This window comes from Camarhynchus parvulus, chromosome Z (assembly GCF_901933205.1).
Source record: "Camarhynchus parvulus chromosome Z, STF_HiC, whole genome shotgun sequence".
Lineage (NCBI taxonomy): Eukaryota > Metazoa > Chordata > Aves > Passeriformes > Thraupidae > Camarhynchus > Camarhynchus parvulus.
The window spans coordinates 56,596,075-56,608,178 of NC_044601.1; the positions used below are offsets into that span (position 1 = coordinate 56,596,075).

The 12,104-nt window shown below is 40.7% G+C and overlaps 1 protein-coding gene across 1 annotated transcript in view; it reads left to right on the top strand.

Moving 5' to 3' along the window:
- Positions 1–12,104, top strand: part of OXCT1 (3-oxoacid CoA-transferase 1) — an 83,345-nt gene that overhangs the window by 19,190 nt on the left and 52,051 nt on the right. The window contains exons 5-7 of the mRNA XM_030969290.1: positions 1,677–1,826; positions 3,522–3,628; positions 10,084–10,144. Of these exons, the coding sequence (XP_030825150.1) occupies positions 1,677–1,826; positions 3,522–3,628; positions 10,084–10,144 (318 nt within the window). The remainder of the gene's footprint in view (positions 1–1,676; positions 1,827–3,521; positions 3,629–10,083; positions 10,145–12,104) is intronic.

The window sequence follows — 12,104 nt, forward strand, 5'->3', positions numbered from 1 at the left end:
ATTCCTCCTCAGGTGCAGGACCCTGTGTTTTCCTGTGCTGAATTTCACATTGTTTTTCTCTGCCCATCTCTCCCACCTGCCAAGGTCCCTCTGCAGGGCTGCAGGGGTATCGGCCGCCCCTCCCAGCTTTGTGTCATCAGCAAACCTGCTGAGGAAGCATCTGCCCTTCCTCCAAGCCACTGATGAAAAGTTAAATGATACTGGGCCCTCTATTGACCCCTGGAGGCACCACCAGTAACAGGTCTCCAACTAGATTCTGTGCCACTGATTGCAGTGTTCTGGGATTGCCATTCAGCCAGTTCTCAATTCATCTCACTGCCCTCTCATCTAGTCCACTCTACCTGAGCTTGCCTATGAGGATGCTGTGAGAGAATGTTTCTTAGAATTACAGACATGAGTGGAACAGTTCCTTTATACCCAGTCAGCAGACCTGAAAATAGCCAGACACTTGTCATGTCTGATGTTTCAAATGTCACAAATCTCACAATGCATTTTTTCCTTCCTATTTAATGTTCAGTACGTTCACCTAGGTGACCATGAAGTCTTTAGACCCGTAGTTGGCTCTGTGGACTAGAGATATGTTATGTAGATCCAGCATGGAGATAATGGGTCTACAGTATATAAGGGGAAACAGTAAGGTGAATTAATTACCTGCTAGGAGATGTGGGGATTTGAAATATTTGTGTCAAGAAAAATAGTCTTTCCTAAAATAGAGTGGTATAACCTTCGGCAAAATGGGACACTTTTGTATTATTGTTGCACAGTAAGGAAGACATCACGGTGAGATCATGAAATGATAAGGCTTCTTAGAACACAGGACTCTGTATCATTGCATGGTTTGCATCTGCCTCTTGCCACCATTTTGAAAGCTAACCAGAGGCCATTGTGCTTCTTGCAGGATAACTGGGGAAAATAAAATCTGTGTCCTAGAGGCTGTTAAACTGGGTAATTGACGATGATGTTATTGTCTTGCTTTGAATCCAAGAGAATATTAAAAAAAAATCTGGGAAATGACACTAATGAAAACCAAACACACATCTTTGGCCGTAAGTCCATAATTAAGGCAAATGAGGAATTTTTGCTGTTAGCATCCTTTACTATAGCTGGACATAGAGAAGAGTGCAGACAGGGTGGTCAAAGAGAGTATAAAAACTGCTCTGTTGGCTTTTTGGTATTCTTGGCACGGGCAACCCAAATTACTGGACTCCCTCTTTCTCTCTCAATCTGCCATGCTTGGCTGTTTTGACTAGGAATGGGTTCTGAAGTTTTTCTTAGAATGTTGAAGAATGTACATCTGTTAGAGAAGAAAAACCTTCTAGGATATGTAGCTGGGTAGGAAAGAGAAAAATAACTCTGTACCATTCTCAAGAATAATTCATAGGGAAACAAACTGAAGGAGGGGAGACATAGCCAAGTGCTGGGCCCTGGCATCTGGGAGGTGGTTGTATGACAGTGTCATCTCAAGCAGTTCATGACTGTGTGTCAAGCTTTTCTTTCCATATGCAGTACTAGTCGTACATGGGAAAACTAAAATGTGAGGAAGAAATAGATGATCACACCTGTTTACTGTGTGCAGAAGGAATGAACAGGATATAAAATGAAGTTAATGCAAGCCATTCATCAAAGTTTGATTTGTTGTTACCAAATGATGATTTTTTAAATGTGTTTTCCCATAGGGTACACTTGCTGAACGTATTAGAGCAGGAGGAGCAGGAATCCCAGCATTTTACACCAGTACTGGTTATGGGACACTGGTGCAGGAAGGGGGTGCACCCATCAAGTACAACTCAGATGGCACCATTGCCATTGCCAGCCAGCCAAGAGAGGTAAGAGGTCTGATCACCATTAGGAAGCCTTCAGCACTGAAAAATTAATTTTTAACATATTTACTCCTACTTTAAGAAGGAGTTAAGTTTAGCTTTACTGTATTCGTTTAACTGGATGTCTGTGGTACCAGAGACATTAGCTTTGCTTCCGTTGCTTACTGCTGTCCTCTGTGATTTGTTAAAGAAGTTTTTACAGTTCTAGAGTGATTTAGCATCAAGACCTGGTCTAAGTGAAAGCTTGCCTTGCTGAGTTACTCTTCATGTTACTGTTCTTTGACCAGGTTTGCTGTGTATTCAAACTAAGTTCAAAGGAAAACCTGTTAGTGGGGCAGGTGCTCCTTAAATACTGCACTATGCAGTAAGCAGCCCTGCAGCTGCGCATGGAGCTTCAGCCTTAGAAGAAATAGGGCATTCTCATGTTAAATGGTAAGATCTCAGTTGACACAAATTTCAGGAAATGCATTTCCCAACGTTTCAAATGCAATTTAGTCTCAGTTTTTAAAATTGCAAAGAAATAAAAAGACTGGGGCTTTCAAGGTAGAAACAAGGGTTTCATTTTGAAGTTGGATGTAGAATTTGGAGAAGGGAAGAGATGTCTCAGTGCCATAATGTTTCTTGAAGAAATGGGTGGGGCTAATATTGTGTGTTCCAATTAGGCTGCATACAACATTAAATTTCACATCAAGAACTTTTCTGGGGTAAAGGTAATTCCACTCTAACCCACGGCTTTCATGTATTTTATACATGACTATTTGCAGTATCTATACATTGTCTTAATATTTTATATTGCCTTAATTTTTTTACTGCATACATCATTATGATGTTTCAGCGCTTCGAAGAATGTTTCGTTCAATAAACAGCTTATAATTTTAATAACATTTTTCTTATTTTGTTTTTCTTTTGACATTTGTGGGAAAATCTCCCTTACTCAGTCTAATAATGATGGAGTGCTAAAACCATGACTAGTGTGATTTGTTGATACCATTCTCCACATCCATTTTGCACAGAAGCATCATTTTATAAAGGCTCAGATCGCCTTTTATGGTATTGGCAATCTGACATCTGATACACTTTTCTCATACTTCCCCTTTCAGCAACTTTAAAAAGCTCTCAAGTAATATTTGTGTATACTCTCACCTTCTACATTGTTAAGAGTGGTGGTCCTTCATCTCTCTATATAGGATTGAAAGACTAGCTCTGTCCCTCTTCCATATTTTGGCTTCAGGCATAGTATCATTCATTCCAAATATTGATCATTAATACAGAGAAAACCAAATGAAACTCAGCCTGTTAGATGACATGATTTGAGTAGTCTATCTTGATTGACTTAATTTTGGATTTGGTGGTGGGCAGTGCTTTTGACCTTTTTCAGTAATTCTGCTTTAGCACTTCAGTTTTTGACTAGCTGGTAGATGTGCAGCACAGAGCATGTCTAATTCCAGTAGATGGAGCAGGTGGAATACGGATTCTCATGATGTTTCCCTAGAGACACTATGATAAAACTGGGGTTTATAGTCTGAGATAAAACTGGGGTTTCCATGCCTCTCTGTTATCATACAGCTTTTCAGTAAAAACTTTACAGAGTACAAAAATAGTCTGAAATATAATAGTCTGCAAAATTAACCCCTAAAATAAGTATTACATGTGATATCTGTTGGAAGAACCTACATCTCAATTTTGGACTTTTCTCTATAGGTGAGGGAGTTTGATGGCCGTCACTTTATTCTAGAGGAATCTATTACAGGAGATTTTGCTCTTGTGAAGGCATGGAAGGCTGATCGTGCAGGAAACATAATTTTCAGGTATGACTTGTTTACTGGTGGGAAAAGATTATTTTACAGTTTAGGTAATGAATGAGAAGGAGAATCCTGCCTCCTGTGTTATGGCAAAATAATGTTTTACTGATTTCATATTCTTTCATAGTGTCTTTCCCTACTGTCAAATTACACTGCTATAAAACACCAAAATGTAATTGCTTTTTCTAATAACTTTTGAGAATTGAAACATAACTATGAAGTAAAGCATTCATAGTTAAAAATGAGGCACAGCAGACCGAAGTCATTATGATGGTTGTTGAGAAACTTAGTGACATTCTCTTTCTTTCAATATTCATGTTAGTTTGGGTCCTTTTTCTTGAGCAATTAAAGGCTTACCCAAGAAGTACAGGTTCATGCACAACAGAAGAGAAGGAAACTGAGTCAGTCTACTGGCCAGTCAGTGATGGGAAACCGGATTCTGTCTAAAGAAAACTGTGTTTAAAGTTTATTTCATCATCACCAGTGGTGTAGGGAAAGGCATCATATGAATTTAAACATCTTTGCAATGAAAAGTTTGATGTTGCATTACTGGGAAAATCTTTTTTATGAGATGCTCTGTTTGTGTTCTGGTTTGTCCTGAACTGAAGCAGGGGAGAGGTTTGCTTATGTTTAATGCCTGGTTTTTATTTGTTTGTCTTATGGCTATCAGATGAAAAGGTGAGTGTTGTAGTTAACATGTGCAGGTTATTACAAGCACGTGCGGATTGAGAGTCTGTCTTTGTATGGAACAAACAAGGAGTTGGAAAAACAACTGAAAAATATGTGTACAAAATAACACCCATAAAGTAATGCTTTTCTTTATGTATATATCTATATATATATATTTTATATAGCCACATAATTAATACTAAATTAAAATACTTGAAAATTTATAAATAAGTTTTTATTTTGCCCAACACTTGGCATCCTGACTTGCCCATTGGCAAGACAACATGGTTTCTGATTGAAAGCTGTACTTTCTTGTATGTGTGCAGATGAATTTGATGGCTGCTAAACTGCTCTCCTTAGGGTCTGGTACATTGAATACAGGAAACTCTCTTCCCCCTTGGCCTTGTCTTTGATCCTGAGCCACTACTCTCTGTGCTTTTTTCCAGTATCTTTCTACTGATGCATACTGATGCATAGTAGATACCTCTCAAAAGTTCTTTCATTCTCCATGGAAAGACTGGTTGTGTTCTCCTTTTCCCCTCTTCCTTTATGTTCTCTTGTTCTCTCTGCTTTTCCTTCTTTCTGTTCCTTTCAGAAGTCTTTGTTATGTCTCCCACATTCACACAATGCACCTGATAACAGATACTACTTCCATCTGGAGCGAAGACCTAAAAATCTTGACTCCTCCCTTCAGCTGTAACTAATTGAAGATGTAAACTGATCATCACCTGGTGTCCTATTCCATACAAAATATTGCTAGCTCAAAGGAATGTGCTTATGATAAGCAGTGACCTATTCTGTTTCTGGATGAGACATGATTATCTGATAACATAGAAAGAACAGAGAAACATAGGGTCATCTTATAACTTGCAGTCTGCTACCACTTTCGCAGCAGTGTGGTACTATTCACAGTGTGTTTCCTATGACAGTGTGAAGCCAGTAGCAGTGGTGTGTCTGCCAAACTGTTAATCACCGTCAAGCTAAGAGCTTTTATAAATTTAGAGGGTGTAAGTGTAAGTATACTTAAGATACACTTGGACCACAGGCTGGCATTATTTTTTTTCCTATTCTCATACAGCAAGCTATGCTGTTTTCTTAGAATTCAGAATGGCACCAACTTCTTTAGAAAGCCACTTTTAAAACTGTTTGGTTTGGTTTGGTTTTTTTTTTAAAGTTCTACTTCATGGGTCCTAGATCTTTTGTCCCATACAGCATGTTGTGGTGGATTTCATTTCAGGCATCTTCATGCTGAGTGAACTATTCTGCACCACTTAACAATTCTTAGCTTTTGTCTAAGAAAGGTCTTAACCTCCCTTGGGGCTTTGCTCGTTAGGGACAGCATTGGGGAGTGTCACTGCTTCTGTGGATAGTCAGAGAATCCCAGAATGGCCTGGTTTGGAAGGAATCTTAAATATCATCCAGTTCCAGCCTCCAGCTGTGGGCAGGAAGACACTTCACTGAGTTGGGTTGCTTAGTTGTCCATCCAGCCTGACCTTGAATGCTTCTGGGGATGGGGCATCCACAACTTCTCTGGGCAACCTGTTTCATTTCCTCACCACCTTCAGTAAAGAATTTCTCTGTAATATCAAAACTAAACCTCCCCTCTTTCAACTTGAAGCCATTTTCCCTTGTTTTGTCACTACGTGCCCTTGTGAAAAGTCCATCTATGTTGAATACTCCCTTCAGGTACTGGAAGGCTGTAATTTGGTCACCCTGAAGCCTTTTCTTTTCCAGGCTTAACAATTCAAATTCTCTCAGCCTTTCCTTGTGTGAGACCTCTGATCATCTTGGTAGCCTCTGAACTGGCCCCAGCAGGTCCCTGACCTCCCTGTGCTGGGAGCCCAGGGCTGGATGCAGTGCTCCAGGTGGGTCTCAGCAAAGCAGGGCAGAGGGGCAGAATCCCCTCCCTGCCCTGCTGCCCACAGGCTCTGGATGCAGCCCAGGACACGTTTGGCTCTCTGGGTTGTGAGTGCCATGGCTGGGCCGTGTGCAGCCTCTCACCCACAGCACCCCCAAGCCCTTCTGGGCAGGGCTGCTCTGGGGCTGTTCATGCCCAGCCTGTGCTGGTACCAGGGGCTGTTCCTACCCAGGTGCAGCACCAGCACCTGGCCTTGTTAAACCTCATCAGATTCCCAAGGGGCACTTCTTGAGCTTGTCCAGGTGCCTCTGGATGCTATCTCATCCTTCAGAAGTGTCACCAGCACCACTCAGCTTGGTGTCATCTGCTCATTTGCTGAGGATGCACTCGATTCCTTTGTCTTTGTCATTATTGAAGATATCAAATAACACTGGTCCCAGTACAGACCCCTGAGGGACACCACTTGTCACAGATGTCCACCGGGTCTCTTGAGCCATTGATCATTAACCTCTGGGTGTGACTATTGAACCAATTCCTCATCTACCAAACAGTCTATGCAGTCGAATCCATCTTTCTCCAAATTAGAGACAATGATGTTGTGGGACTGTAAAGCCACATCAAAGGTTTTACAGAAGCGCAGATAAATTACATCTATAACCATTTCGCATCCACTGATGTAGTCACTCCATCATACAAGACCACTATATTTGTTAGGCAGGACTTGGCTAACAGAAGTGAAGTTTTGCTGGCTGTCCTAAATCACCTCCCTGTCCTCCCTGTCACTTAGCACACCTTCTAGGAGTATGTGCCATGATCTTCCCAGGCACAGAGGTGAGGCTGACAGGTCAGTAGTTCCTAGGGTCCTCCTTTATATAATTTTTAAAGATGGGAGCCATCTTTCCCTCTTTCCAGTCACCTGGTACTTCACCTGACTGCCATGACTTTTCAAATATCATGGAGAGTGATGTCTGTCTCCTTTGGCTTCCCTCCCTTTTCAGCTGGTCCCATTCTGCTAGTTGTTCTAGCCCAATGTACCTCGGCTTTACAAGCAAACACGTGGCTTGTTGGTGATGGAAATAGACTATTGACAAAGAAGCAGAAATGTTGAAGGGATAACCTGAGTTGGAGTCTCGTCTGTGACAGTCATGTCAGGTCATCTCTTCACACTTCAACTCGTTCTGCAATACATAAATTCAGCTCATACCTGAGGTGTCTCTGCATCTTCATATCACTAGATATGTAGTGGATGTAGTTTGTTGGTTTAGTCTGCTATGAGCTAGTTTGCTATCTTTTGCCTCTGGGAGAAAAGATGTCAATTTGGGTGAGTTTAGAAATCCAGTGGAACAATGGAACTTTGTAGACGTTGCTGAATCTAGATGTCAAGAAATTTTTCTTAAAATAAAAACGCAAATTTGTCTAGCTAGTTTTTGAATTTCCTAGTGCTGACTTGTTAACATTATTCTGTGTTGGAAAATAAGTGTAGCACATCTGGATGATGTGCTCTTTAGAAATAAGGCCTTTGATCCCATAAAACTTCTGGATGGTGTGTTCTTAAGAAATAAAGCTTTTGATCCTGTAAAAGAGTTCTGCTTCTGAAACAACTTTACCTAACTCAAGAACAGTTTAAATGGCAGAAGCTTTTATAAATTATGTCAGATTAGAGACCATTAGCTCTTCTTAATGTCAAATTAATATTATGAAATATTTTCTTGTAGTTTTTTCCCTATGTAAAAATAATTTTATATCAGTTTCTTTTACTGGCAGAGTAGCCCCTACAATCTAGAGAAAGTCTTTGGCTCAGAAAAGTAGTTACATGGGATGAAATATTGAATTATTTTGTCATCTTCCTTTCCCCCATCTGTATCCATTTCTTAGCAATTTTAACTCTGTTTTTATATCTCTATTTTTCCTCTCATTTGCTTCTTTGCCTAGTTTAGGGGAGTTTTCCCTGAATCACTATTAACTAGTATTGTTTTCGCCTCTCAGAGGAGAGTGTAAATTCACGTTGTGGGTTTTTTTCCTTTTGTTTCTTATTGTTACATCCTACTTTTGGGTCTGTATAGCCACCCAAAAGATCCATGGGCAGAAGATATTCATAAAATCATAGAATCATAGAATATGTTGAATTGGAAGGGACCCACAAGGATAATCAAAGTCCAACCTCTGGCCCTGCACACCACCATCCCCAGGAGTCACACCCTGTGCCTTGAGAGTGTGGTCCAAACACTTCTTGAGCTCTGTCAGGCTGGTGCTGTCACCACTCCCCTGGGGAGCCTGTTCCAATGCCCAACCACCCTCTGGCTGAAAAGCTTTCTTCAGATGTCCAATTTAAACCTCCCGTGACTCAGCTTCAGGCCATTCCCTTGGGTCCTGTCGCTGGTCACCACAGAGCAGAGATCAGATCAGTTCCTGCCCCTCCTCTTCCCCTCACAAGGAAGACATAGCTGCAGTGAGGTGCCCCCTCAGTCTCCCTCAGGCTGAACAGACCAGGCCCTTCATCATCCTTGTGACCCTCCTTTGCACAATCTCTAATGGTTTAGTATCTTTTTTATGTTGTGGCACCCAAAACTGCTCCCAGCACTTGAGGTGAGGCTGCCCCAGTGCAGAGGAGAGTGTGACAATCCCCTCCCTTGCCCGGCTGGCGATGCTGTGCCTGATGCCCCCAGGACAGGGTTGACCCTTTGTTAGAGGCTTCACAGCTGCTATATATTGCCAATAAAACGGGGTTTCCCCGACACAGGTGACTGTGGGTATAGCTGTGATGGTGTCGGTGTGTGCCGGGTGATCCCGGCTGAGCTGCCGGCGTCGCCGCGCCGTGGCCGCGTCCCTCGGCGCTGCCCCCGAGCCAGGCGGGGGCAGCAGCGCCCCGAGGCTCGGAGCGGCTGCGGCGCCGGGCACGGTGCTGGCCCCGGGGGAGGTTGGGGGAGAGCCCCTGCAGGCTGGACTCCTTCGTCTTAAGGGCTTTTACCCAGCTTAAATGATTCTATGAGTCTGTGAAATAAGGATGGTCAGGGGGGAAAAAAATGTTTCTGTGGAAAATCGATGTGGGAAAGAGGTTTTATCTTGTTTTGAAACGTGGTTTCATGGATTTTGAGGAAAATTTTTCAAGAATTCTGCTTTTTAACAGAGAAAAATGATGTGAAGCTAGCAGTGGAACACCACTAAAGCCTTTACAGTATTTCTTAATTATTAAATGTGCCACGCTGCTTTGTTTGTTTTCTGAAAACACGTGGAGTGGCTGACACAGATGGCTTGTTTCCCCTATGCTCCTAGTATCTTGGAGCAGTGGCACATGTATTCATGTTTTGTTGCTTTTATTCTCTAGAGGTTCTTTTTCCTCGGTACAGAAATACTTTGTGGGAATACTTAGAGTGAATGCCAGAGTCTTAAAGTGAGTGCCAAAACTGACAGAGGTTTGGGGTTTTTTATCTTGTTGGGTTTTTTGGTGGTTTTCTTTGTTTGGTTGGTTTTTTTTTTTTGTAGGTAATCCTAGTCTGAGTTAGGAAAGCTTACTTGAGAGATTGTTAGGCCTGGTACTGGTCCCCTGTGGAGATTAATTTCATTCTTTGTGCAGTGAAATAATGGCATTGTACAAAGTCCAGCTTGCTGCTGCTTTTGGATCCAATAAATAAAGATATCAGTAACATACCCAATTTCCATTAAACAGTGTGCTGATTTAAAGTCAAAAGAGCTGTAATAAATACTTCCTAATGTAGAAAAATACTATTTCATTTCAGATGCATCTGACACAATTCCATAATACTTTTTTCTTCCTTATAATTTTTTAAATTAGTTCTTCGTTCTATTTGGCAAAAAGCTTTGTGATGCTTAAAATACAGACATTCCTCTAGTAGCTTATCTCTGAAAAGTCTTTCATTGTACTATTATGGCCTTAAATATTTATTAATTTTGGTTTTTTTGTTTTGTTTTTCAGGAAAACTGCAAGAAACTTCAACCAACCTATGTGCAAAGCTGCAAAAACCACTGTAGTAGAGGTAGGGAATTGAAACATAGTAAACCCTATATAGTATAGTCAACATACCCCTTTATCTTACATGGTATTCTGGAGATGGGCTGGGGGGATTTCAAATCAGGATCAGTGGTCTAACCTCTCTCCTTGGATTGCCTTCTCCTGACACTCTGCTCTGCTTTGGTGAGTAATTCCTTTGTTGCTGTACAACTGGTGCTGATCAGGACTTGTGTTCGCTGTGATCAGCCTTTGAAGGGGAAACAAAGCAAGAGCCTTCAAATTTGTTAAATAAAGTAAGTGTGGATGAAAGAGGAAGAGATTATGCTTAGGCTCTGTTTGAGAAGATTCACGTAAGACTTTATGCAAAACTTCTTGAAAATAAAATCAAATACATAGCAACATAGATTAGGCAAACCACAGAGCTATCACAGTTGTGGTCTCTAAAATTTAGTCAATTACATAAATATCAGTCCATAATGAGATACAGACATTTGGCTGTGTCTTGTGAATGAAGATGAACTAGCTGATCTAGAAGTTTCTTCCAATCTTTTTGCCCTTTTTCTTTGTCTGAAATGATAATATTTAAAAACATGAAGCAGCCTATTCTGAAAAAATATTGGTGCCTTGGGAGTTGCTAAGGCATAGCAATATGTAAAAGATAGACTACTCTCTTAGCTTTTTCTTCACTCTCTGTTAAGTTTTTTTATATGCCTAATAAAAGCTAAATGCAGTTTGGCAGTAAGATCAAGACAAACTCTTCTGGACTATTTCTAGTAAATGATTTATGGAAGAGGCTGTTGTTTCTTTAGGGTTTTTTGTTTGTTTTGTTTGGGGGTTGGCTCGGGGTTTTGTTTGTTGTTTGTTTGTTTGTAAGATGTTATTTGGAAAATATATTTGTTATATAAGCATCTCTGGATAATACATTTGGGGACTTCAGTTATTTCTTTGTGCCTTACAGAACTATCACAAAAAAATACCATGATATTTGCCATGACTTACAGTGCCAATGCAGCAAAACATTCTCATGTTTTGTTTTTAAGAAAGGTTTCAAGTATTTTTCTATCTAAAAATTAAATAAAGAATCTTTTCTTCTAGACACTTGTCCTTTATACCTTGTTCAGTCTGGCATTTAAAGAATTTAAGTAGATCAAAGCCTTCCACCTACATTCCATCTCTTTCTGTCTTTCTGCTCTTCTATCCATGTATGATAGGGTAGAATTTTCTTGTCAGTGAGCAGCTGATGTGACATCGTTCTTGCCATAATTCCATTTATCAGTTGTTAGTAGATCTGCTGTGAACTGTGTCCACTGTGAGTGTTATTGCATTTTCAATGCCATTTTAAAAATCATCAATCTTTTTGCAAGATGCATTATTAATATTACTTTGCAATTCTGTCTTTTATGGACAAATCAGACGAAGATGCAAACCCCCACAGACTTAGGACAAATATTTTGAACCATCCTTGACTTAACTTCTAAATGTCATTCTTTCAAAGTGGAATTCAGAATGTTGTGTTTGGGTGTAAGAGTTAAAACCCAGGGAATCAGAAGGAAATATCTCTGGATGGTGTCTAGTACATCCTCAGTACTGAGCAGTATCAGCTGTCTTAGCTCATCAGTAGCGAACTGAGGCAACTAAAAATTTGAGTGTTGCCTGACTCCTTAATTGGTCAAGGCTGAAGATTGAAATTCTCAAACCCATTTACAGGGAGAAGAAAAAGGTTTGTGTAGAGTAGTAATTCAGATACTGTCTTGGCAGGAGGGATTTCCAAATTCTGGTGCTTGTTTCCATCTCTGTTTGTGTAACTGACTGAACATTTAACTGAATTTAAGCAGGCAGTTCTGGTGCCTAGGAGTAGAGACTTGAAGCCAACTCTGCTCCTTTTCATCAAAATAGCTGCAGGTCAGGCTTGTCTTCAAAGATACAGTGATTAACTGGGGTTTTCAGGATTGTTTCCCACTTGCTGAGATTTACTTTAGTTTCTG